Source organism: Sarcophilus harrisii, chromosome 2 (assembly GCF_902635505.1).
Source record: "Sarcophilus harrisii chromosome 2, mSarHar1.11, whole genome shotgun sequence".
Classification (NCBI taxonomy): Eukaryota; Metazoa; Chordata; class Mammalia; order Dasyuromorphia; family Dasyuridae; genus Sarcophilus; species Sarcophilus harrisii.
This window is the reverse complement of record NC_045427.1, coordinates 615,802,623-615,830,586: the sequence shown is the minus strand read 5'-3', so window position 1 is coordinate 615,830,586 and position 27,964 is coordinate 615,802,623. Positions and strand designations below refer to the sequence as shown.

At 42.6% G+C, this 27,964-nt stretch overlaps 1 protein-coding gene across 2 annotated transcripts in view; it reads left to right on the top strand.

Annotated features, from left to right (window-relative positions):
• The window catches only part of SGPL1 (sphingosine-1-phosphate lyase 1), a 71,633-nt gene that overhangs the window by 26,934 nt on the left and 16,735 nt on the right, over window positions 1-27,964 (top strand). For both annotated transcript variants that reach the window (XM_031956557.1, XM_012547505.3), the window contains 5 exons: window positions 435-600; window positions 9,581-9,648; window positions 18,256-18,403; window positions 20,785-20,864; window positions 21,357-21,485. In XM_031956557.1, coding sequence (XP_031812417.1) covers window positions 435-600; window positions 9,581-9,648; window positions 18,256-18,403; window positions 20,785-20,864; window positions 21,357-21,485 — 591 coding nt within the window. The remainder of the gene's footprint in view (window positions 1-434; window positions 601-9,580; window positions 9,649-18,255; window positions 18,404-20,784; window positions 20,865-21,356; window positions 21,486-27,964) is intronic.

Genomic DNA, 27,964 nt, shown 5'->3' with positions numbered 1-27,964 from the left:
CCAGATGGACCTTAAAGTTCTCTGATGGTGTATCCCCTTCCCTTTTGTTTCTTGGAGGCCACAAGCCTCGGTGACAGCACTGTGCTTCTTTAAGACTCAGTTCAGGTGCTCAGAGACATCCTTTAACTTCTCAGCTGTTAGATTACCTCCCTCCTTTAGTTACCTTGTCTTCATTTATGTGTGCGTATGTTTAGTTCTCCCTTTTGGGGAATTACGTTCCCTAAGCAAAAAAGATGTGAGCAAAAATTAAAACAGTAGGCCAGACTGGCTGAGGTTTGTTAGGTATTTTGGGATAAGAGTGCGGAGATTCTTAATTGTAAAGGAAAATAGTGGTTTGGGAATGAAATAATCCAAGAATACTTAAATACTTCAGGAAAGACTGAATCCTCTTTTTCTTTCTTATAACAGTTCTTTTTCTTGTGTTTTGTTTCCAGAAAGCCATTGAGCCCTATCAGGAAATCCTGGAGGTATACTTGATCAATGCCAAGAACTATGTAAATGGGCACTGCACCAAATATGAGCCATGGCAGTTGATTGCATGGAGTGTGCTGTGGACCTTGCTGATCGTGTGGCTGTATGGGTTCATCTTCCAACCTGAGAGTAAGTGTCCAACGACCTGTTTTTGGGATGAGGAAGGGCCATTCTGGGGTGGTCAGCTCCAAGCTTTGGAGGGACTAGCCTTCCACTGACACTCGTCCTTCTTGTTCTTGATTATATCTGCTGAGGGTTTTAGTGGTGTTTTTATGGCCTACCTTTTAAATATTCATTTCTTTAATTTCTCAAAAAACAAAATCAGGGTCATTATAAACTTCAAGATTCAAGTCTGAGGAGTAACTTGGGCTGTCAAAAAAGTCCCCCCAAATTGGAGTCTTTATGCAGACTTGCTTGGAATGACAGTTCATGACTGCTACTTTATGCAGGTAGGTGGTGAAGTGTGCTAGCCCCAGGAGTCAGGGATTCAAATCTGGTCTTAGACACTCATAACTGGGACACCCTGGACAAGTCTTCTTACCTCCATCTGTCTCAGTTTCCTCAAGAGTAATAGCACCTATGTCCTGAGTTGTTGTGAGGATTCAGTGAAGCAATATTTGTGAAGTGATTTGTAAACCTTGAGGAAGTATTTAAATGTTAGATCATCATTATTATCTTTTTCTGTGACAGGATAGGGATAGGATTATGATTTTGGGCATCTTCTTTGTAACTGACAGTTTCAGAGAGTTACCGAGTAAGTAGAGATTTGACCAAGCTCATACCCCTGGTATCTCTCAGAAGTAGCACTTGAACTCGGGTCACTTCAATTATTTCTAGAAGAAGAATCATGAATCTATAGATCCAGTCCAAATATTGCTCCTCAGCTCTAATCCCATGCTAGTATCTTCCTGCTGGACATCTCCACCTATGTATCTCCTAAGCATCCCAAACACAATGTGCCTAAAATGAATCTTGGCAACTTTCTCCCTTAAACCCATCCCTCTAAAGTCTTCTCCTGTTGAATTTACCTCCAGAGCCCTCTTCATCCTCCCCTAATTCTCCCTTACCCATAACCATGTCTCGTCATCTGCCATAGCTTGTCGATCTATTTCTGCAATAGCTTTCAAATCCATTCTTTTCTTTTCACTGAGACATTCCCTCAGCCCAGGCACTTGGGACCTCCTGCCTGGATTTACTGTATTCCTTTCTTCCAATCTCTTCCTTCGCCTGGCTCTCTGCCATACGCCTCTCAAAATAATCTTCCTGAAATCCAGGTCTGACCATGTTAGTCCCTTGTTCAAGGATCTTCCCTACATTTGTCAGGGATTATGTAGATTGCGTGGCTTAAGACCAGCTCACTTTTCCCAATTTATTTTCCATAACTCACACATTCCTCATTTCAGTCGTTTGGTTCTACTTTATCCAAATGCTGCATTCTTTCTAATATAGTCCAGAAACATCTCTCCTCTTGAGAGCCTTATCTATCTTTGGACTTCATCTGGGTTTAAACATCTGAAGTCTTGGAGCCATGTTGATTTCCTGTCTCCAAAGCCTTTGAACTTAGGACCTTGTGCATTAGATGTAGAACAATTAATCACATTCAGTGTTGAATAATTGAGAATAATCATTTATTATTTCTGTCTTTTCTCTGTAACTGTCCATCGCATCAACTTACCCTAGTGGAGAGAGAAGGGAAAGAAGATGTGTTTGTTTATTATAGAGTTATTCTGTTTTATGTGCTTCAGAACCCCTGGAAAGTGTCTTTTTAAAATTTGGGTGAAAGGGTATAGGTAGTTTAATAATTCTTTGGGCCTAATTCTAAATTGCTCTCCAAAATGGTTGGATCAGTTCACAATTCCACCAACAATGAATGTGTCACAAATTTTCCACCTCCTCTTCTAACATTTGTTACTCTCTCCTGTTAGTATTTTAGCTAATCTGGTAATTTTTTTTCCCCTAGTAAGTTTATTTATTTTTCAGTACACATTATTTTATGAATCATGTTGGGAGAGAAAAATCAGAGCAAAAGAGAAAAACTATGGGAGAGATAAAAAAAAACAGAAAAAAGAAGTGAGCATAGCATATGTTGATTTACATTCAGTCTCCTTAGATATTTTTCTGGATACAGATGGCATTTTCTGCCCAAAGTGTATTGGGATTTCTCCAGAAGAAGAGCTTGGAAGAACCAAGCTGTTCTTGCTGTTACTATATATGATGTATTCCTGATTCTGCTTGTTTTGCTCAGCATCTGTTCATGCAAATCTTTCCAGCCCTTTCTAAAATCAGCTTTTTCATCATTTTTTATAGAACAATAATATTCCATTATCTTCATATGCCACACCTTGTTCAGTCACCCCAACTGATGGCAGCTACTTGTTTTCCAGTTCTTTGCTATCACAAAAAAGGGCTGCCACAAACATTTTTGCACATGTGATTTCTTTTCCCTCCTTTATGATGTCCTTGGGATATAGAACCAGTAATGGCCCTGCTGGATCAAAGGGTATGCACAGTTTTATAGCCCTTTGGGCATAATTCTAAATGGCTCTCTAGAATGGCTGGATCATCTCGCAGCTCTACCAACAATGCATTAGTGTCTTATGATGTCATAGACTCTTTCCCAGAATAATGTTTTTATGTGCATGAAATCAAATATAATACAGAGAACTACAGAGGAAACCAAGCACATGGGAATATACTTGTCTGATGACAGGGTCCCAGGTGAGCATGTCCACAAAAGGACTACATCCAGAATTCTCTTCTATGTCATGTTGTAAATTTACTAATTTGGTCAATGGCTATTTGCAAAGTAGCCTTAACTCCCTCTCTTTGAGCCTGTAGAGTTTACCTTACTCCAGTTTTTCCAACCTCAAAAGTCTTTTCCAGCAGTTCTGTGTTTTGGTGCCTGTCAGCTTAGACTTACCTTCCCGTAACTCTCCAAAGAGACCCCTCCCCGGTGTGTGCCAACGATGGCCTTCTCACCTCAGGCCCTGTCACAGGGCAGCCTCCCTGTTTTAAAAGATCATCTGCTCCACGGCCCTTTATTCAGATGTGTCGGAGCCTTCTTCAGGGTTAAGAAGCCACCTTGGAGAGCTCTGATTCCGAAAAGGAGCTTCTCCTACAGTCGACTTCCAGGGTCAAGCAGAACAAATCTTGTGTCCCTGCAAAAACTCTTCATGTCACTGGAGACATCTCTCATGGGCACGCCGAGCTTTCTCTTTTCCGAGCCAAACATCTCCAGTTTCTTCCTTGAATTGTTACATGGCACAAACTCGCCATCTTGATTCTCCTGCAGATCTGTGTCCTCTTTAACATGTGATGTCATGTCTCTAGTTCTGAAAGCTTACTTTCTCATTAAGATTACATGTTTTTTGCTTTTTGTTTGTTTTTTGGCAGCTGTATCCCACTTAAAACATTGACTTGAAGTCTACTAAAGCCCCCAGATCTTTTCCTGTTGAATTTTCTTCTCTATCTTGAAGTATTTTTTTTAACCCAATTATAAGATTTTGCTCTATGGATGTAGCATAGAGGAGTGAGGGGAGAATATTGGCTCTGGAATGAGGGGGCTTGTATTATTGTGGACACATCACAACATAATTCAGCCTCAGTTTCCTCATCTGTAAAATGAAGGCGAGGTTTCTTCCAGCTTTGTCTCTTTCTGGTCTGTGATCGTATTTACCCCTATTAAATTTCTTTTTCTTTTTTATTTCTGAGGAAATTAGAGCTAAGTGACTTGCCCAGGGTCACCCAGCTAGGAAGTGTTAAGTGTCTGAAGCCAGATTTGAACTCAGGTCCTCCTGACTTCAGCTCCTCCACTGTGCCATCTTAGCTGCCTCATCCCTATTAAATTTCATCCGAAAAGAATCGGCTTAGTGTTCTAAACTGCCAAAATCTTTAAAAATCTGGTCTCTGTTATCCCATATGTGAGCAGTACTGCCATTAGACTGGATTTTAATCTTCTTTATCTTTGTAGCCTCCCTGGGCTTAGGTTTATTACTAGGTGGAATGTACCTAATAATGAACATTTATTAAGTAAATGCTCCCATAACACTTATATAAAGTATCTTATATTGTGATTTGGTGGGGTTTAAAATTTTTCTTTTATGGGGGAAATTAAGTTTAAAAAGTTTACTTTTGGCCTGGGTATGTTTGGGATGGATTTCTATGGGACTGACATTGGGCCTGACTTATGTTAGCACTGGATCACTGCTTAGGCTGAGTCTTGGTGGAGATATGGGTTTCTCCAAGAAGCCAGAAGGTCTATTCCCACGGTGGGTGGGGGGTGGGGAGGCTGGGCCACCTTATCTGAGGCTTATCTCTCAGTGGCCTTGGGCAAGGCCCACTAGTGACCAGCAGCCCTCCACCTCTGAAGGCAATCCATTTTTCATTCCTGTAGAGTCTGTTGTCCACCAAGTCCTCCAGATGCTTTTTACAAAAACTGTTTATTCTTCGCCAAATCCTGTACTTTTACATCAAATTATTAAAGCAAAATCAAGTTTATTAAATTATGTAGTCAGATGCTGGCTGTCATTCAGAGTACTGGTTCTCAGCTTTATGTCATTGCAAATTTGCTACACTGGGAACAGAAGATTAAACGGCTAAGGATTTGGCATATAGTGGATGCTTTAATATTTCAGGATCTATAACATCTCACACCATTATTCATATAAATTCATATGGACTCATAATTTAGACATAAGAGGTGACATCCTGACTTTTCAGATCTTTGGATAGAGAAAGATGTCATGACCAAAAAAAAAAAAAAAAAAAAAAAACGGAAAGAGAGGCTCACAGGGAATAAAATGAACAATTTTGATTATTTAAATTTAAAGTTTTTTAATAGTGTTAATTTTTCCAATATATGTAAAAATAGTTTTTAACATTCACCTCTACAAAATCTTGCTTTCCAAATTTTTTTCCTCCCTTCTTCCACCCCTCCAAAACAGCAAAGAATCCAATATAGATTAAACGTGTAATTCTTCTAAATATATTTCCATATTCCTCATGTTGCACAAGAAAAATCAGATCAAAAGTATATAAAATTGAAAAGATCTGAATAAGGAACTCTAATGCAATTAAAATTAGAAGAAAAATAGCTAACTGGGAGAAAATTTTTGCATTATATTTCTCCGATAAAAGTCTCATAATCAAGATATAAAAGGACCTGCTTACAATTTATAAGACTTAAGAGTCATTCCCCCAATAGATTTATGGTCAAAGAAATATGAATGAAAGTTGTCAAGGAAAGAAATAAAAGCTATCACCAATGCTATGAAAAAATGTTCCATTTCACTATTAATTAAAGAAATGCACATTAAATCAACTTTTAGATTCTACCTCTCACCTGTAAGTTTGACAGAGATGACAAAGGAAGAAAATTATGTTTGAGAGGCTGTAGAAAAATGGGCACATTAGCACCTCATTAGTAGAGCTGGAAGTTGTACTCTCATTCTGGAAAGTCATTTGGAATAGGTTTCCAAAGTGATTAAAACATACATCCTCTTTGAGCCAATTATACTGCTACTAGACTGACAATCTAGGGCAGTGGTTCTCAAAGTATGATCTAGAGAATCCTGGGGATCTCTGAAACCCTTTTAGAGGGTCTACAAATTCAAAAATAGTTTTTATTTCCAATATGGTAAATGTCTATAAATATAACCCAGATAAACAAAAATACTTGGGAGAGATCCTCAATAATTTTTAATAGGATAAAGATACTGAAAACAAAAGTTTGAGAACCACTGATCTAGGGGATCAAAGAAAGAGGAATAAGACCCCTACAGATAAAAATGACTATGTTGGCTCTTTCTGTAGTAGACAAAAGCTAGAAACTTGGGGGATGCCTACCTGTTGCATAACAACTAAACAGATGGGGGCATATGAAAGTAATGGGATATGATTAAGCAAGTATGAAGGGGGCAGTTTCAAAGGAAAAATGGGAGAAGACTTCAGTGAGCTGTTATAGAGTGAAGTGAGCAGAACTAGGAGAATATATAACAACAGTGGGGGGACAAAACAACTTGGAAAGACTTTAGAACAATGCTTAATGGTGTGATCAATCACTAATCCAGAGGCCTGAAGATTAATCATATAGAGAAAGTTGGAGTTAAAGAAAGGAGATATATAGTTTTGCACATGGCTTTAATGCAGGAACTTTGTTTTGCTATTTTGAATTAGGAAGAATTCTTTTTCTTTTTAAAGATTTTAAATTTGTCTAATTTTAAACTTGTCTAATGTTGGAGCAATAGGAGATAAGTATAATTAAAGTCACATAAAATTAAAAAAAGAATAGGGGAAAAAAAGATGTTTCAGGGACTGTAAAGGAAGTGGAAACTTGGATCATAATCTAGCTACTTTTAGGGAAACTGGTCATAGTCCTTGGGACTACCTCGGGGCTTGGCTCAGGGGAGGCGATGTCCACACAGGCCCTAGACTTGGAATTTGGAAGTACTGGGTCTGAATCCTAGCCCAAACATTTACAAGTCAGTCAGCTGCTCTGTGACTCAGTTTCCTGGCCTTTAAAATGAGGGAGTTGGACTTGATGGGATCTCCACGGTCCCTTTGGGTCTTGTTCTGTCACCCTGTGACTCTTCTCTGTGGGGGGCCTTACTTTATCTGTGAAATGAGAGAGCTAGACTAAATAAGGGCTCCTTAAATTTTTGAGTATGGAGGGAAAGTGGCATCACATGAATAGAAATCTCTGTGTAGCATACATTTAATTCCTATTAAATTTTATTTTGTTATAATTACTCCCCAGCCTATTGTCCTGACAATTATATGGAAAAGTAGGCCCCTCTTCATGTGTGCTAGCTAATTAGGTAAGAATATGTTTTGCTTAAAAATAATCTCATGGAGTAAACTTGGGAGCAGACAGGTATCATTTGGGGCTGGATATTTAAGATACTTTCCAGTTGACATTCTTTGGTTTTCATAATGTGATCTGTCTTGCCTTTTCTCATTTTCACCCTTCCTTTCTTTCCTTGCTTTCATCCATTTGCTCTCATCTTTTTTTCCCTATTCCTGTCTCTTTATATATCTTTGCATTTTTAGGAGTACCTAAATACAGTCTCCTTATCTTGTGGACTTCTCCTAATTCTGTAGAGGCAGTTTGTTTATTGGTAAAACAGAAAATCTTGATTAGATGCATATCATGATCTCATATGTCTCTAATACTCTGTGATGCAAATTAATACCACTTTTCCCCATAAATTCTCATTTTTGGTTTTGGTTGTAGCTATCAAGGTATACCTTATAAAGTAAAGTTTTTAAAAGTGGAAAGAGCGAAAAAGCAACTTTCTGCTATTATACAGTGTTGCAAACAGTTTATGGAAATAAATAAATTATAATGATAGCTACTGTTCATGTGTTGTGTTCCCTAAAGACTAAGCAATCAAATATTCTTGAGCACTTGAGCACAACAATCAAATATTTTGGGCATGGTGCTGGAAACTAGTGTGGGTGGTCAAGGAGATCAAGGTCTAGTTGGAATGATAGGACATATTAATGGAAAAAGATACCATATACTTCCTGGGGTTGGTCTTAGTTAAGTGCAAATAAATGCTAGGAAGCACAACTTCTTTCTTTGGGAGTTGGGATGGCCCGGGCAGTTATTAATATAAGCTGTTATTAGAATGATTCCCTCTGAAGTATTAAGCCGAAAACTTCACACTTCATGCCCTCTTCGTGTGATCAGCTAAATGTGTCATCACTCTTTTGGAAGAGGCATTATATCAAGGGCCAGCCAGAAATTCTTGGTGCTCATTAGAGTCCATCACATGTAATGGAAAGAATGATGCTGAAATACTAGTGATGGGACTAGGTTGTGGCGATGTAAACAACAGTGGCTTTAAGAGCTCTCAAGCCAGAGATGGTAAGGGCAACTGGCCAGCTAGCAGAGGATGCCGCACCAGATGCTATTTGACAAATCTATTGCCTGTACCTACTTCTGAGTCACAGTTCAAGCATTTTCAGTAAAGAGGGAGTGGGAATCCTGAGGAGTAGTATTGTTTTCTGTAATCAGGATTCAAGAACCCTTAGGAATAGTATCATGATCCTAAGGGAGCAGGGGTCCTGAGGAGCAGTATCAGTTGTAATCTCAAGGAATTGGGGGCCCTTCCTAAGTAAAGACCAGAGTACAGAACAGGAAAGCAGTGACCATACCCCTCCCCAGATCATGACACCTTGGAAACCCCCAAAACTTCCAATTACTAAGGAAAACTTCCCCAATATCCTAAAATCAGGGGATATAAAATAGAAATTGAAAAATCTCTTGATCACCACTTGAAAGAGATCTAAAAATGAAATTTCCCAAGAATATTCCCAAGAATATTAGAGTTATCTAGAACAAAAAGAAAATATATAGTCCAAAAACCCTATTCACATACCATGGATTACAGAAAATTTAGCAGTTAACATGTTAAAGGAGTAGGGAGCCTTGGAATATGATATTCTAGAAGGCAAAAAGTTGGAATTATAATCAAGAATAATCTACCTAACAAAACTGAGTTTTCCTTCAAGGGAAAGATATTTAATCAAATGGAGGATTTTCAAGCATTCCTGATGAAAGCCCAGAGCTGAATAGAAAATTAACTTTTAAATGTAAGACTCAAGAGAATCCTAAAAAGGTGAACATGAAAGGGAAATTACAAGGAACTTAATAAGGTTAAGACATTGACCTGTGGAGAAGCAGAGACATGTGGGCTTCTGTAGTGTCCTCTATGGGATTGGTGGGACTCCGTGATTATTAAAGAGCACTCAGGGCCTGAAATCACTGCAAGCTTTTGCTGTTGAGAACAAGAGAGCAGATTCTGTCTAAAAAGATCATGATTGGAATCTTCTTGTTGAGGTAAATGGACATTTGGGGATCCTGGGAAGTAAAATTCTGGATCCATGGGCAGGAGAAACTATCAGAAGCTGTAGAGCACAAGTGTCAAATTGTGGCCTCCATATGATTTAGAAAACCTCAAATTCACATTATCTATGCTATATTTTTAAACTTATGTCAAATATCTTTCAACTCCATTTTAATCTGGTTGTGCTGCTTGTGAGGATTGATATCTGAGTGGAGGGTTTGAAAGCTGCTGAATAATGGGCTGTTTTGTGCTTCTTTCAGGTTTATATTCAAGGGCCAAAAAGAAGTTTTTTAGAATCATCAGAAAAATCCCTATTATTGGTACTAAGGTAAGTGGAATCTTTTAATGTCCTTTTAAAATATTTTTTATTATTTTTTTCTCACCATAGATTTCCCTAGGAATCCTTCCCATCTAAAGACAAAAAAAGGTTAGAAAATCACATAACTGACCAATACATTAAGATAGTATAAAAATATTGCGAACCTCTCACCTCTATAAGGAGTGGGTTGTGGATTTCTTCTTCTATAACTCTTTTCTCCATATTTGTTTTTTAATTATTTGAAACATTGACAGTTTTTTGAGGTTAATCTTTTCATTTACATTGTACACTGCTAGTTGTACTTAATGGGAGTTATAATTTGCAATTAATTGGATTATGCATTATTCAAAAATGAAGCAGTTTTGTGTAAGCAATACAAAATGCAATTAATGAAATGCATGTAAACTTATTGAAGGTTTTGATGTTCCCCTTCCCCCACTCATTTGTTCATCTGAATTTGCCTATGTCAAGTCGGGAAGGAGATAATGTGTTACTGCCTATTCTATTGCCTACAGTTAATTTTAAAAAAGCTTTTTTTAAAATAGACCTTAAAATGGATCAGAGGAAGACTGTTTCAGATGGAGACTTTGCCAGGGCAAAAAGAAAAGACTTGTTATTGTGTTCAGATGAAAATTTGATGTGATTAAATGGCATGAATGTGGTTGTAGTAATTTTAAAATAGGACAGGGGTTGTGGTACAGAAAGTAATCAAGTACACAGCAGAATTAGAGGGAAAGGTTGAGTAGCATTAGCTTTGTGAATAATTACAAGAAATAGATGTGTAACAATAATAGAAATGGAATGCCTTTTAGCTGTGTGGATGAAAGATTTCAATAAAAACATTCTTAGCAGAGCAACCCTGTCAACAAAAGTTTAGACAGTGAAAGAAAATGGAAATGAAATGGATTTTTATTGCAAGGGTTACTTTGTTTGATTGCTTTAAAAATCAAGTTCCCTTGCATAATGTTAAAGTTAAGGGAGAGGTGGCCAGTTCTGATGAGGACACAGAACCTAAATATCCTGATCTTTGAGGAAAACAGCCAAAGAATGTTGATACTCTGATAAACAAATTCTTAATGTGAGGAAGCAGGTTATTATGTTGAATATATGAACACATTATGCTGAATAATGGGTTGCTTATGTTCTAAAAACGAGATAATTCACCAGGGATTTATAGCATCTAAGGATCTTGTTGATGCTTATTGTAAAGAGGTGATGCAGAAGGGGATTCAAAATGAAAACTAATGTTTTTTTTTAATTAGTCTCAAAATCCTTCTGTTTTGAGAGGCTATAATTATCCTTTGCTTCCAGTTTTTTAGAAAGCATGGATGACCAGAAAGTATTTTTAAATTGATTTTTCAAGTTATTTTAACCCAGTGTTTGAAAAATAATTTAAAGATGGTAACATTGCTTTTAAAGCATTACTGATTTTTAGATAATGCCCCAGATCATTCAACTATACTTGGCGTTAATGGGAAAATGTGAGCATGCATGTAAATTTGATGAGATGTGGATAAAACTCTCTGCTTCTCCCACCATTATATCTAAAAATTTGGAAAGACAGAAGACAGTTCAGTCTATGCTGCTAAAATATTTTCAGTGATAATAATAATAATAATAATAATAATAATGTATTTGTCACATCGTCACTGAAGGCTTATCTTTAGATATGATATTCAGTAAGTTTCTAGCTTTTTAAAATTTTTACTTGTTATAACTACTCTATTACTGTATAATAAAGATGAATCAGAAATATGTTTTCTCATCCTTTCCTGTTCTATTCCATTATTAGATTTAAAAACTTTTTAATCCTATTCTATTGGGCTGGAACAAATCATCATATTTGAGATACGATTATAACTTCAAGAAGGAAAACTACCACTTTACTGGATTTATCACATACACTACTTGGGATCTTGCTGTATGTTGTTTTCTTGGCTCTACTTACTTTGCTCCAAATCAATTCATGTAAATTTTCCCATACTTCTCTGTATTTATCACATTTGTCATTTTTAAAAACTCCTAAGGAACCTACTTTAAGTTCCTTCTTCTGAATAGTTTCCATGTTGTTGCCCTGTATGTCTCGTTCCATGGCTTTCTCCCTCTATTGAACCCCTGGATGCTTTGAGATGAGATGGGTGGTCTTTCTGAACCCCAGACCCTTGTAGATCATATGACCCATTGTATGGTCCCCATCTGATCTCTTTTGTTTTGGTTCCTTCCTCTGCCTCTTCCCCTACAGTCACCCTGTAGCCTCTTATCTTTCAGGGAAACTGTAGGAATTATTTCCTTCTTGTTGTCAAATCTTGACTTGATTGGGGTATATTGTCTATTCTCCCCTAATTTCCTTTTCTCCTCTTCTCCTTCAGATGTCCCTTTCTTCTACAGTGGAGTCTCACAAAAGCTTTGATTCACCATTGGGCAAGATGTGAGCCGTATGTTTCAGGCCCATTTCTCCATCCTAACTTCTGTTTCTGTAAATGCTTTTATCTTTTATCCTGGAGTGCTTTTTTTTTTAAAAAAAATATTTATTTTTAAATTACATGTAAAAGTTATTTTTGACATTTGTTGTTTAGTTTTCCCTTAAATTTTGAGTTCCAAATTCTATCCCTGTCTTTCTCCCTCTCTTGCCTTTGAGATAGTAAGCAATCTGATATAAGTTATACATATGTATACCCTCCCTCCCTCTGTCTCTTTCCATCCCTGTCTTTATTTTTTTTCTTTCTCAATAAACCTTTTGTTTTGGATGGAGACAGCTGAAATTTCTTTATATTTGGCAAATAATTTCTGTTTTGGAGAGGTTTGAGAGGTTGAGGGGATCAGAGAAAACATTTAGTTTTCAATCTTGTTGCTCACATGACCAAAAGGCAGCCACTTACTTTTTAATTGAATGTTCACGTTTAAAGCTATTTAAAGGTTAGGCTCAGATTGGTTGCATTTTGAAGTCCTTTGTTCATTGGGACTGATTATTCCCATTTCTGTTTTGGTTTTTGGTGGGTGAAGTATTTGAGTTAATTTTCCTGGAGATCTTCATCATAATAAGATGTATAATTTATTATTTTTGTCATTGCAATTTTTTTGGGGTCATACATTGACATTTATTATTTAAGTTCAAGGACAGGTTGGAAGGGAGTGGGGGGATATTCAGTATGAAGAATCAAAGATGGACGGGGAGGAGGGAGACCAGAGCGGCTCCTCTGTGTCTGCTCTAGATGAGGTCGATCCTGTTTTCTGAGCCTTGATCCAGAGCACATGATGAAGCACACGATAAGGTGGAGTTCCAGGGGATCCAGTCTTAGGAAGAGATTGGCCGGGGGGGGGGGGGGGGGGAGGCGACCAAAGGTAGCCATCCAGCCAAAGGTGGGGCCAGGTTTGGACCTGCAGCCCCTTGTCCTAAAGCAGAAAGTACCTCGTGCATTTCGGCTCTTAGGAGACATGCCTTTGAATCCTCCCATTGCCTCTCTAACTTCTTGTCCTTTGCTTCTGGTTTCCTTGAATGTGCCTCCAACTGGGCTGCCAGCTCAAGAGCTGTTCTGTCCCCCATTTCAGTGATCTGATCGGTGAAAGCTGAAGAGCTGCTTAGGCCTGTTTTAAAGTCCTTTTGGGTAGCACGGATTTTTACTGCGTATCCTTCCTTTCCAGACACTTGAAGCTGGTCTCTTTGTTCGTAGACTTGGCTGGTGGCTTGCTGGGCGGCAACAGGACCATGCTGGAGAACGTGTTCTGGCACAGTCTGTCGTGTCTGTGGTCTTTGGTGGCCGGGGTCGCCTCAGCTGTCTCCAACACTGCATCATTTAGAGTGGGGAAAGGCGGAAGGAGAAAGAATGGAGGGAATGATGGGGAAAGGGATAGGAGAGGGGAGGGAAAGGACTGGAATAGTTAAATTTAACCACTGTGTGTCTTGAAATTTTGAAGTGTAGGGTTTTTTCCCCCTCCTAGCATTGATCTGTGAATCCTTTTGCTTGGCATTGTTTTTCTGTGTTCAGAAATTCTGGGTAGTTTTCTTGTATTATGTTTTACATTATAATGTTGAGATTTTTTGCTTTTCATGATTTTTGTTCTTCTGGAATCTGTATAATCCTTAAGTTTTTCTTTGCATCTTATCTTTGAGATCGATAAGTTTTTCTTAGATCTCTCTCTTCTTCCAGATTCACCTCGACTTCTTTGTGTTTGCATTCTCAATAAATTATTCTCTCTTTTGTCTTTTTGTGAGTCTTGCCAATGTGAGTTCAAGTTTTTCTATTTTGTCAGTTATTTCTGCTCTGCAGGTCATAAATTCTGCTCTCATAATTCTCTTTTTAATGATTCAGGAACATAATGCTGTTGTTTTGTGCTCTATCTGATTGATTAATTTTTCTTATTCTTGGAATATTCATAAATGCCTGGACTTTTGGCTGATTTGATAACTATATTCCCTTTTGATACTAATATCTTTTCTGTTGACATCAGCTTTCAAAGTCTTTAACTGGATTTTCTTCCTGAGACATTTGGCCTTCTTAGTCTTTTCCCTTCTTTTTCCATACTGCTCACTTTCTGACTTGTTCCCTTTTCAGTTTGATTTTTCTGGGTATTGAAATTTATAGCTTTCTTGAGCTTTTACTCTCTCCCTCAAGTGACTTCTGAGATGACAGAAACAGACCCAATTGGATGTCAGGCTCCTTCCCTTAGTTTACCCATAGCCATATACATGTGTTCTTCCCCAGTCCTCTCTGGTCCTCCTTTCTCAGACTGAGTTGCATTACATCACAGAATTTCTTGAACAAGTTTCTGCCTTTTGGTTTTCCCCAGCCCTGGTAGAAGGGAGGGGTAAGTATGTGTTTTTTGGGCAGGCCTACGGATTGGGTTACCCAAATGGTAGCTGGGGCAGGAGAATGGTGCTGAGTGATTTAGAGTTAGGGGTTAGATTTTTCTGCTATTAGTTCATTGCACTATTAGTTCCTTAGTTAGTGTTCTTAGTGTTTCAGACCACGGAGACAGCTGAATGTTATCTCTTGTGTAGAATTCCTATTTTGGAGACATTTTAGAGGTCGTGAAAATCAGAGAAAACATCATTTCTCCATTTTGTTAGTCACAAGATCTGGAAATCTGTGTCCTTTTTTCTCATCATATTTCCTTGTCTCCATCTTTTTCCTTTAGTTTTTATATCTTTAAAAAAAAGTTAAGGGACAGCTAGATAGTGTAGTGCTCTTTCTACTACAGGAGGAAGTTAGGAGGACCTGAGTTCAAATGTGATCTCAGAATTTAACAGTTATGAGCTGACATTTAACCCCCATTGTCATAACCAAAAATAAATACATTTTTTAAAAAAAAGTTAGGCAGGAAGCACTTTATGATTTGGCACCCATAGTGTTGGCCACTCATGTTTGACCAATTTGGATATATTGAGGCAAATTATTTGAATATTATTGCAGAAGAATCCAGTGACCCAGTCAGGGCTAAAAGCAATAAGAGCCTTTGTTTCAACTATTCAAAGAAAGGCCATGTGGCCTATCTGGAGACCCCAAGGGAATGTAGAAGCAGAAGCAGAGGCAACAAAGAAAGGTACTAGGGAAGCACGAACCCCGACCCCATGCCCCCTACACTCACTCGGGTTGGGGCTGACACCTCCAAAGTGGGGCAGGGAAGGAGCGAGAAAGCAAGGGATACTGCCAAGGACGTTGCCAGGGAGTGTTGGGGCAGTGGGTGGGGCATTAGGTAGGGCACTAGGTAGGGTGCTGAGTTTTAGAATTTGGGATCAGAGTTAGGAGTTGGAAAGCCCGAGTAAAAATTTAGTCTCAGCCGCCTTTGGCATGTTCCCCGGCTCCTCCCCATGATTGCCTCAGTTTCCCCATCTGTAGAATAGAGATTCCTTACATGGCTGTTGTGAGATAAGGTCTGAAAGTGCTCGGCACAAGGCTGGGCAGTGGAGGGTGCTTGCCCAGGTCTTCCCTTCTCTCCTGCTCGTCTGCCTGCCGGCTTTCCTTGGGTCTCATGGGTTCTGTGCTTGTGGCTGAGGGGCGGGCCCTGGGCAAGCATCAGATCCCAGGGGTTTGCAGGGCCAGTAAGCGGGGCGGGGTCCCCGGGTCTGTGCCAAAAGGTGTTTTCTGAATAGGACAGGCTGGTCCTCAGCTAGGAGGGGAGGATGATGTTTGTCTCTTGTTCTCAAAGGCGCCGGGACACCGCAACAAGCCAGGGAAATGGGCTGGGAGATAAGCAGCCGGCTCTTTGCCCTCTGGCCCGCAGCCAGATATATTCAGTCCGTGTTGGCCTTTGTACCTTCTGGATGGCCTTTGATTTTTTACAGGTAGAGGTAAACAGGGTCCGTCCCAGGAAAAAGAGGAACCCAACAAGCTAGTTTGCAGCCGTCCTTGTCTTCCTGTCCTCAGGGACAGCCTTTCTCACCTCTCCTTCCCATCTATGAAAAGGAGTCTGGGTTCATCCATTCTCTGTCTGCTTTCAGCTCTAAACTTCTGGAATTCTAATGAGTCTTTCAGGGCCCTGAAAGGCCCCAGTGGGCCCAAGGAGGGGTAGGATGAAGGCCCAGGGAGGATCGTGATCCACCTGAGCTCCCACAGCATGGCACGGTGGGTTCTGGGGCACAGCCCACTAGGCCCAGCTCAGGGAGGACAGGGGGTGCTGGGGGGCTGCCTCAGACCAACTGGGCTCGGAGCGGCCATTGGTTTTTCTGTGGGCTGGAGGGAGCCTGGCATTTGGCGCTGCTTCTAACCCCACTTCCATCTTGTTGTAGAGATTGTCACTGATTCTCTCTCATTCTCACCCCCTGCTGCAGACCCTCCTGGCTGGGCTCCCTCATGGGCGGCCCACTTAGGTCTGCTCTCTCTGTCCCATTCACCACCCGGGTGCCACCATGTCACCGCCCTGCTCCCCAGAGCTCCATGGCTTCTCTGTGCTTTCAGGGCCAGACTGTTGTGGTTGGTGTTTCAGTCTTTCTGCCATCTGGCTCTACCTCGTCTCTCCCTTCCTGCCCCCTTGATCCTGGCCTGGGGCCTTTGCACAGGCTGAACCCATGCCCCAAAGGGGCTCCTTCATCTTTGCTTCTTAGAGGCCTGAGCAGCTCAGTCTCTGAGACGGTCCTGATTCCCCCCCTGCTGCGGCCCTGCCCCAGCAAGATTCCCTTCTATCTTGGGTGTGCTCACACGTGTGCCTTTTGTCTCCTTGGTAGAACAAACCCTTCTTGGGGACACTTGGCTTGGTAGGCCTAGTGCCTGGTCAGGGACACTTGATTAACCTTGGGGATTCAGGGCCTCAGCTTCCACGTCTGTAAGAGGAGGGGATTGGGCCAGATGATCCCTAGGGACTCTGTCCCCTGCAAATGCTCGCATTCCACTGCACAGGCACAGAACGGGGCTGGGAAGAAGGGACGGGCAGAATAAAAATTTCTCCTTTTAACATCTAGGAAGAAGTTATGGTCGAAGGAAGAGGACAGGATCTGGTTCCTCAGTTTGTTAAGATGATAGTGCAGCTTGCACAGGGCATGGCATTAGAAGGAAAATGGTGCTTGAGAATGGTGGGAGGGCAGTGAGAGGATGGGTAGAGGAAGCAGACTAAAGGGACTCTCCTAGGCAGCTGGGGAGTCTGAGTCAGGGGTTAGGGAAAGGGGTAGTTTGTTAGTCATGATAGGAAAGTACCATTTGACTGGGACTCCCCCTCTAAGTGATCCTGGGCTGATGCAGGAAGGGTCCACATGTTTTCTTGCAAACACTGGAGAAGCAAAAGGAGTGTGGCCTTGCTGCGCACTTCCCTGGGGGACCCTGAGCACACCTCTCAGCAGCTTGATCCTCTGAGGCAGGGTCCCGTAGGTGGCCTGTTTGAAGGCCCTGTTGAGTGACAAACCTGATCCTCAGGCGCCTGAGAAAAGCAGTCAGGCAGTGACTGGGGCCTGGCAGAATTCCCATGGGGTGCCTATTCCTCTATCTCTTCTCAAGGTGGCAGAGGAGGCTGCCTAGTCAGATACTGAGTGTAACCTATGCTGGGCTTCTGATTGGACCCACAACCCCCCAAAAAGCTGAGGGCTTCGGGCCTGCCCGCCCTGAGCAGCGCCGCCTTTCTTGGGAGTAGAGACGCTTGGTGGAAATAGAGGCTCGTGATGTGCCCGATTGCCTCAGGTCCCGGTAGCTGTAGATGTCAGGGGCAGGAGGGTTCCCTGGTGGGGTGCACGCTGAGCCCCTGAATAAAGGGGAGCTGTTCGCTCTCCTGGGCCGGCTTAGCCCTTGCCACCCACCCGCGCCCCACATAGAGCAGAAACTGCCCTTGTGAAAGGCTTTTGGTGCTGTCGTTGAGGGAAAGCGGTTGCCTAAGCTGGGACCTTCCCGTCACCACATAAGCCCATTTCCTGGGTGGTCTTCCTTGTTCTGTTGCTGACTCTTCTGTTGTCCAGGCTGTGGTGAAACAGCTTCAAGGAGTGCTGAACCTCAGCAAGTAGCGAGTCCCAGGGGGCATGGGGGCGGAGGGGCTACCTTTGTCCTTACATGGCCTTGTGTGTCTCGGGGCTTCTGAAAGGAAGCAGAGTCTGACCACTTGCCACTTCCCTTTTGTGAAAGCCTGGGCCTGGCCCCTAGGAAAGCATTTTTTATCCTGACACTAGTGGCTGATTGCGTTTCCCCTCCTTCTCGGCAGATCCAGGAGAAATTTAACAAGGCCAGGGAAGACATTGTCAAGAACCTGACGTTCCTGAAAGTGGACAGTGACTATGTGAGAAACCTGCCGGCTGAAGGTTTAAGCACATCGGACATCCTGGAGAGGCTCAAGGACTACAGCTCCCTGGGTATGCGTCTGTGTGTAAGCATGAGACCCATTTCCTCTAAATGGCTGCTACCTATGTTCACAAGTCAAAGAGAGTCACAGAGCTGGAACCCATTAGTTTTAATTTGAGTTTCCTTTTTCTCAATGATTTGGATCAAATATTTCCAACTTGCATTTCCCCCATCTGAATTGCATTTAAATTTAGACTCCAATAACAAATAATTAAGATTTAAAATCTTACGGACCATTACAATTCATGTGGGCATGTGTAAAGTAGAATTTTAAAAAATTAATATAAAAATTAAAAATTAATCAGTATATTTCAAGAGTACCTGATAGTATAGATTATAAAATATACAATTAGACATAGTGCTTATGGTTCTTAAAGCAGGGTTTGATGACTAAGAAATAAAAGTGATTTTTTAGTGGCATGGGACCTGCTCCCCTTTTTGTACCTTTTCAAACTATTTATTTCTTAGTGTTGTATTACCCTTATGAGTGCCAATATAACCGTGCTCCCTGCTCCTCATCTTCTCACCCCACACGCTCGAAGCAGGGCAGAAGAACAGGAATCAGAACCTGAGCCACCTTGCTTGAAATATTACTGAATCTTAGTTTAAAGACTGCCATTGCATAAAAGCAATGTACTCTGGGAGGAAGTGAGCTAGCAGGCTGGGCTTAGGCAGATTCATCTTGAGCAGCACAGATCCTTCCATTGCTCTGCCAGGGTCGTCTTAACAATGAACACTGGCTGCTGATGGGCCATGTTTATTTGGGTGGCAGATGCTGTAGCGATGTGGACATGCACATTCTCCTATTACCTTTTACACTGGGATGGATATATCGCTTGTTTTTGCATCCCCTCATTTCCAAACGTCTCTCTCCTCCTTCCCCTGGCCAAGGAGCTTCCCATATTAAAAACAACTACAAGCAACAAAGGGGGAGGGGAAGCCTGACAGTCCATTGCACTGGACTGAGCTGTAGCTCTTCTCTTCTACCAGAGTGGGGGAGATGTATCCTTCTGTCTTTGTAGGGCTTGGCTGGGTCCAAATGATGCAGCCTTTAATGCTTTTCACAGTCTCTGCGGGACAACTTCTGCCCTTTTTTAGTATTTGTGTTTCTGGATGTGCTGTGAGACTGTTAATGGTTGGAACTGGCCCACGTAGGTAGCCGGGGCTCCCAGCCTGTTCAGGGGGAGTCCGATCTTAGACAACCCCCCACCCTGCTCTCCAACGCTTCCAGGGATTTCCTCCATGTCGAGTTGAATGGCCTCGTCTCAGCCTTTACTCTTCCTTGGCCTTTCTGTGGCCTCGAAACTGCTGACTAACTTCTCCTGGATACCTGCTCTTCTAGTTCTTCTGGACACTTCTGTCTCGTGGCCCACTTCTCTGCCATGCCCACCATATACTCAGGCCCTGTTCTGGCCCTCTTGCCTCTTTTTGTCTTTCTCTTGGTGATCTCGTCAGCTCCCGTGGGCTCCATTGTCCCATCTGGCTGCCTCTTGGACGTTTCAAACCCCAAATATCCAAAACGGAACCCGTCACTATCCCACCCAATCAGCCCCCTTGGGTTCCCTGTGGCTGTTGAGGGCACCACCCTCCTGGCACCCACCCAGCTCACAGCCTCACAGTTGCCCTTGATCTTTGCTCCGACCCCCTCCCACACCCGGTCAGACACCACACCTCCTCACCGGCTTTCACGGCATCGTTCACACGGCCACCATCTTGGTTAAGGCTGGAGTCCCCCTGCCCACAGCTTCCAAAGGGACTTTCCTGAGTCACCTCCCCCTGTAAATCCCAGGGATTCTCTTTTGCCTTGAGGATCAAAAACCCTTCTGTTTGACTGCCAATGCTCTTTCCAGCCTGGCTCCTTCCCTGGCCCCCTCCCCTTCTGGGAACCACAGCTCCTGCTCGGCCTGCTGTTTCCTGGACCGGACATTCTGTCTCCTGTCTCCGTGCCTTTGTCCTCGGGCCCCAGTGCTCACAACGCCCCCTCCTCGTGTCTGCCTTTGGACTTCCTCGGCCCTTGTACAGCCGCAGCGTGTGCTTAGTAGCGCTTGTGTGTGTGTGTTTTGCTGTCTTCGTCAGAGCTCCAGCTCCTTGAGGGCAGGGACCATTTCTGCTCTTGTGTCGTAGCGCGTGGCCCTTGGCCTGGCCCATAAGTGCTTGATTAACGCCAATTGATTGATGGTTTTCTGTTGAATTAGTTCATGTTTCAATTCGGTGCAACCTGCCATTCAGGTCACAGCTGTTCTTTCCTCATACTAGGCTAGGTCTCTTCCGGGATGGTTTTTTTTCCTCCCCTGCTTTTATTGGAATCAAACCCGCTTCCCTTATGTGTTATATAAATGCTTGATGAGGCGCCCAATGACACTGACTTGTGGCTGGGGGCTTGTTCTTTCAGGAAATTCGCACTGGGAAGAAGGGAAAGTCTCTGGGACAGTGTACAGTGATGATGAAAAACTCACTGAGCTTCTTGTGAAGGTAAATGATGTCTACGTCAGGGGAGATACTAACACAGCAAATGTTGTGGGCCACGTATCCCATTTCAAGGAGAACAGAATTGGGAAACATTCAATACTGAGCTCCTGAATCCTGAGGAGTCTTTGTCGGGGTCAGCAGTGATCAAGTTAGCGATCGGTACCTTAGAAAGGAAGAAGGGGGTAATTATATGACGGCATCGATGGATATTAGGGAGTGGAGGGGCATGCTTTGGTGTTGCTGGTGAGCTTGAAAGTGAGTGGTTTGAAGAAGACTGAAAGAGTGTGAAAGCCCAGCTACATTTTCCTCAGATTCTATTTTGTACAAGTTGGAAAACAGATTCTTCAGGATGAATTTCCCTTCTTTGAACAGTACCTTGGGAGCCTCGTGGAACCAAATGGATGCTCAGGCCTGCCTGGCCATTCTGAGACGGGATCAGCATCCTTCCAGAAATGGTCCCCTTTGCCTTTTGTGCTGAGTTGCATTTCTTTACAGGTTTATGGAGACTTTGCATGGAGCAACCCATTGCACCCAGATGTCTTTCCAGGGATTCGGAAGATGGAGGCAGAGATTGTGAGGATAGCTTGCACCCTCTTTAATGGTGGACCAGAGGCTTGTGGCAGCGTAAGTAACTACCCCTCTTGACTTGGTGTCCAAGGCTAGCCTAGATTTCTTTTAGGATTTGCTCAGAGAAGTTACTTTGGTGTTAGGGGTGGAGGGCAAGGTATCTATCCCTCACCCTGAGAGGGGAGCATTGCGTGGCTGCCCCGTCTCTGGGCTGAAGCAGCGTGGAGAGTGGGCTGCCCTTGAGATCGGGAGACTGGAGACGGACTTGTGGCTGGCTCACCAACTTTGTGGATCTGGCCGTGTACTCTAATTCTCTCTGATGTTTTCCTGCCTCCCTTTTCAGCTGGGATGAGGAGGGCCTTTTGGAAGCCTCAAGACCCCCCTTCTTTCCAGTGATGCTGGCTGCTGGGAGCCAAAGCTGGTGAGACCATGCCCCTTCCAGATGATCCAGTTCAGAACCCTGAGTAGGAAAATGCCCAGTGAGCCTCCCCAAGACCTTTCTAAGCATCCACACTGAATGTTTAATTTTTGAGGGAATGCCATTATCTTCCCGGGTTCCTGCTGTCCTGGAGACAAAAGAGTGAAGCCGTGAATTTCTTGTCAGAGCCCCCAGGTTATTCAAAGGTAGAGTAAGCTTCTTGAAGGCAGGGTTTTTTTTTTCTTGTTATTTCCAGCTCCTGACACAGTATTTTGTCCCTGGGAGACATTTGAGAAATAAAAACATGTTGGATCGTATTGTATACATTCCAGTTCATCATTTTTTTTTTTAAATCCAGCCTTAGGACTTTAATTTTTTTCCTTAAAAATGATTTTTTAAAATCTGACTTTTAAAAAACGACATATAGGTGTTTTTTTTTTTTTTTTTATGAAAAGAACAAACATTCCAGGCTAAAAGCTTTTTTATGAGGAATTTATTCATGACTTTGGTCTTAGTGTGATAGCATGAATTTCTGAGCTTAGAAGAATGCTTCCAAACCAGTGATTGTGTTTGGGGGGAAACGGAAACCTTCTTTACCATTCTCCCCCAGCCCTACTACCACGGGGTAAGGAGAAACCATTCTCTGGGCTTTCTGTTCGGGGGGAGTCCTGGGAGAAGTGAGGACCTTCCTCAGAATTGGTGGTTTAGCTTGGTCTCTCCATCTGCTCCTCTCCTCTCTGCAGGAATGGAGGGTACGCTAAGCTTCTCCCAGGGCTTTTCTGCCTAGAGGGCTGGATGTTTGTGTCTCTGCTTGACTTCCAGCAGGTTTCTCCTGGTCTCCTCTGCCCCTTCAGCCCCACCATTTTCCAGTTTCCCGTTGTGGGCTGTCTTGCCCTGTAAGCTCTTTGAGGGCAGGGACTGTCTTCTGCTTCATTGTGTTTCCAATGCCTGGGGATGGGCCTGGTACCTAGTTAGGAGCTTAATGTTTATTGAATTGAATTTTCCAGATTGCTTTGGTTATTGCTGTTTTTTTGGTCTAACTTTAAACTGCATGAATTGGATATGAGAGGACATTTCAGGCTTAGATTTATGTGGATTGGATTAGCAGTCCCTGCCTCTCTTTTACCTCCCAGCAAACACAAGTTTTGTCATGTTGAAATGTCTGTCCATAAAGCTGCTAGAACTGTACCTTAGTGATGATTGTCAGTAATGAAGATACGCACGTTTTCCAAAGACTTTATTTTAGGAACACAAACAAGAATTTTGTCCACTTTATAGGGTTGGAACTATGAACATTCTGTATTCAGATTTATTATTATTATTCAGAGGAATATGATACTATATAGACACTCACATATGCTGTAGGAAGGAAGGAAGTGAGCATTTATTAAGTGCTTACTATGCCTCAGGCACTGAGCTATTTAATATTATTTCACAACAATCCTGGGAAGTAAGTGCTCTTATTCCCCTTTTATAGTTGAGGAAATTGAGGTTAACTGACTTTGAGGGTCTTACAGCTAGTAAGTATCTGATGCCACACTTAAACTTGGGTCTTCTTGGTTCCTTTCCACTCCACCTAGCTGCCTCTCTAGGTAAATAATGTTTGTGGGAGAAAAAATAAAAGGAAATTTCTCTTGACTCCTTCTTGCATCTAGGGATCATAGGGATCATTTGAAGAATTTAAGGTATAGTCTAGAGATAAATTGAAGGAGTATTGGTTTTTTTTTTTTTTTTTTTTTTGTTCAGCTAGAGAAACTGAGACAAGCCTGGTGGGTTACTTAAAACCTGTAAGAGTTTTGAATAAAGTGGGAGTCACTGAGTAGAAAATTGTCAGTTGAAGCAGAGTGTGTGTAAAAGCTCCATCTCTAGGGGTGCAGATTACGGCCTATCCTGGCCCCCTCCTCCAAAACTCGCCCATGCCCTCCGAACCAAGACCCTGGGCCACCCGCCTTCTCAGGGACCTCCTGCAGCTTTCTCACGCCAGCCTCCCTATGTTCCATTGCTCTGGGGGTGACTCTTTAGTTCTTTGGCCACAGAGATTCTCCCTCCTTATTTTCATGAGGATTTTCTAGAGATGAGTAAGTAGGGTTGATGTGTTTCTGTGCCCTTTTTCTCAGGAATATTAATATCCATGTTTTTTCCTCAAGAGTTTATCATCTTTCTCCCAATTACTCCTTTGGCATAAGGACATGACTTCGGCCTCAAGCCCGAATCTTTGTGTCCGTTTGGTCTGGTCCCACTGTCCTTCCTGTCTTGAGTGTTCCTCCTACTTCCTCATACCATAAAACAGTACAAAGATGGTGACTCCACTATCCTTGTGGGAGAAAATAACTTTTCATAGCAATGTCACAGGTATTTTTCATTTTTCATTTATTTCCTGGTCTACTCATTTCATCCTTAAATATATTCTCAAGATCATTGGGTTTCTTGCCATGTTTTCTTATAAACTTATTTTCCCCTCTACTGTTTCTCATTATTTTATAAGCTGCTAATATAAATAATTTTTAATCATCTTCCTTCTTCAGCTGATTTTAAAATGATTTTCTCTTCTAAATTGTGTTGCCTTTGGTTGTCATGTCTTTGCTGGGTCAGGGAAGAGTATTTACTGGATGAAGTAGTTTCTAGACTCTTGGCTTCCTGGTTATGATTAAATGGGTTTAATTCTCTAAAGACTTGTCAGCTCTTTTCTGGCTCCAATTCTCCAATTCTGTGTTTTTAGGAAATGATTGCCGGCAGCTTTAGTGTATTTTCTTTCATTTCCCATTTTTCAGGAGTGCTGCTGCTTATTTTTTGAATCTTCTTTTAGGTTACAGTGGTAGGAAATGAACTATCATTTCATGTAGTATTGTGTCTGGGGCCAGTAATCGCTGCTGGTACTTCACTTGATTTCTCTGATAAGCACATGGCTCATCATCAGACCAAATGAGCTTGTAGGGACCTGTTGATGTGCATGTGGGCCTCACTTCTAAAGCGGGGGCTCCTTCCTCCCAGCTGGCAGGGTGCAGTTTCTCTTTTAAGAGCTTAAGAACTAGTTGTACCTAGTGGTGGGAATTTCTGAACGCACTTGTTTTAAATTCCCTTGCCAGTGTTTGGGACCTGCCAGCCGTGGACAACCACGCTGTTGGGAATCAGTCAAGAAGAAAAGATGTTTCGGATTAGATAGCAAAACAAGACTGGCCCTTTAGACTTTTGTACTGAGGCGATCCAGGGACCAGATGACACATGCGGATTTTATATTTGAGACTATTGGTTCCAGTGTTTTGTTTTTTTCCTTGTAACCAGAGGAAAATAACATTAGCAGTGCTTGTAGATGAGCCAGGCAGTTTTGTAGGTGGGGCTCTTTCCCCTCCTAATACTTCAGAGTGAAGTGACCAGCTGGAATTGTGTGCGTCTGCATTTTGTGCTGGTTTGTAGCTGGGGAGGGGGGAGACATGGGAGGGGGTTGGCTTTGAATGAGTGATGACCTTTACCCTAACAGTGCACTCAGTTGTGCAGTCCGTCCCGACCCAGGCTGGAGAAGCTTCTGTGGGGGATTCCTGATTCTGAAAACCCGCAATCGTGGGGGCGATGAGACACGCGTGGCCAGGGTTCTTCCCTCCGAGCTTGCCGCCTTTCACAGCAGCTCCCCTTGTCCCATCTGGGCCCCTTCTCATCTCCCTCTCCCGGCCTCTTGGCGCCTTCCTGGTCCCCTCTCACCTGTCTCTCCTTCCCTCCATAGGATGAGCCTTTTGGGGAACGCCATGGTCAGTGACTAGAGGAGTCATTCGGCCTGTCTGGACTCACTTTGTGTCAGTGTCAGTTTGTCCACAATGGGGAGGGGGATGCGGTGACATGCAAGTGAGGTGGACTTAGCTGAGGGCAGCCTTACTTTGTCCTCTGGAGCCACCGGGTCTGGGGACCTACAGATTAGGACAAATGGGGACAGCTCCAGGTGGAGTGGGAGGCCGTGGCCTTTTAAACCAAGGTCTTTAACTGGTTGTCAGCTTGACTGAGGTAACGTCCAATTGGAGATTTAGCCTGGTCCAAAAAACAGCCAGCCTAGTTGGCGTCCCAGAGACCCTTGGGAAATTATAATTTTTGATTCAGAGTACTCAGGGCCAGAATGTTCCGGTGGAGCCAAATAGTCATAATCAGCATGAAGAAAGGGGATGAGGATTGATTAAGAGGCCCTTACAGTATCAGGGAGAAAAGAGGCTCTGAGAACTGCTCTGATGCATGGAAGAGCAGATGATTAGCAGTGAGGATGGGGCGTTGTGTTCTCCAGCCTCAGTGGGACACTTACTGTTACACAGAATTCCCTTTCTTAATCACTAATTGATTCACTCTTGAGCTCTCTGCATTGGTGCTTCTAAACTTTCTTTTATTGAGTCCCCATAGTTGCTTTTGCGTTTTTCTCTTTCAGCAGATGGTCTTGCTTCTTACCTCACTCAGGAATTGAAAATACCCACTATCAGCTCCCTCTTTTACCCTAATCTCTTTATTTTTTAAATTTTGTCTTTGTTTTTACATCAGATTTCTAAATAGATTCCCCCAACTACTCAATAGCCTTTTTCCTAGAAGTCTTCTCCTCTGCTCTTTTGTCCCATTCCTTCCTTCTCCGCCCAGCTAGCTCCTCTCTCTGCTTAATTCTGGAGATTGTCTCATCAGTCATATTCCTTTCTCATCTTCTGTCTCCCTATCTCTTGGTTTCTTCCTGGTTCTCGCCTCCTTATGTATTCTGGTGCTGATCTCTCCAGTCCACTGAACGTGCTCTCTCCAGGATTATGAGTTATTAAACTGTTTATGTGTATATTATGATTAAACCCAAACTTGGGTTTTGTGGCTTCCCTTTCCTCTGTGATGGTTTCTTCCCTGTGTTCATTGCTCATTTAGGATGATTCTCTCTCCTTGTTCTCTTCCTATCTGACTGTCTCCTTCTTTTTCCTCCTTGCCTGCTGCTCACACATTATTGACTTTCTTACATCCCAGAGGATGACTCAGTGAGCCTTCTTGCTTTCCCTTCCACTGGACATTCTGTCTCCCATCTCCACTTTCCCCCGGCTGCTCCCAGTGCCTGGAATGCCTTCCCTCACTTCTGCCTCGTGGAGGCTCTTCAAGATTCATTGCAAACCCAGACATGTTTCATCCTGCCTCGGTGTTACGTCAGTGCTACGGGAGGAGTTTATCTCAGGGCACACGTGCCGATTTGAGATCCTAGTTTCGAGTTTTCTTTTTATAGGACCAGGTTGGACATGTGATTCTGGTGACTAGTGATTTGGGGAAGTGGTTTTGCTTAGCTCACGGTCCAGACCTTTGTACAAAGATTGAATTGGAGGAGGTAGAGAAGGGGCTGGTGATTCACTCATCCTCTTGTTTCTTCAGAACTGACTCCTGGAATGACATTCTGAGATTCCACCTGACCACAGGCTACATACCCTGGGGCCTTGCCATAGGACTTGGGGACTTATCTCTGACTCCATTTGCAAATACTTTGTTTTCTTTTGATGTAGGTGGTCAAGGGAACTCTCCTAGTTAGTTCCACTCTCCTAGTTAAGGGTAGGAGAGCCACATGTCTTACAAGGACTTTCCAAGTACCAGTGGCTAGTTTCTCTCTGGAAGGCCTTCAGAATAGCCCTTTGCCCCGGCAGCTTGGGAGCTGAGAGGTCCTTTCTTGGTAGAGTTACCTTCTTTGGAATCCAGTCAGATCTACCAATTACCCCAATCTCACTGAAGCCGAGGGTGCCGAGTTTTCCATCAATGCATAAAAGAAGTTGTTTCTGTTAACATATGTTGTGTAACACATGGATAAGACATATCATCTGTGCATGTTTGACATGATCTGAAAAAAAAAGTATGCTTAGAAATTGTATATCCCCCAAATATCTGCTAAATAGATTGGGGTTTCACTTTGGGGCCCTGGCAGCAGAGGGCTCATGTTTATGAACTTTCTATCGGCACTGCTCCATTGAAGATCAAGGAATCTCTTTACCTTTAGGTTAGAGAGTCATTTCTTTGGAATGGTTGGCTGGCAGTACTGGCTGGAATCCAGGGAATTCTTGAAATAAGCTCCGAGTCAAGTTCTCTCTAGTCTATTTATGGCAAAATTACAGAGAAATATTTAGGGTCCTTCATTACCATG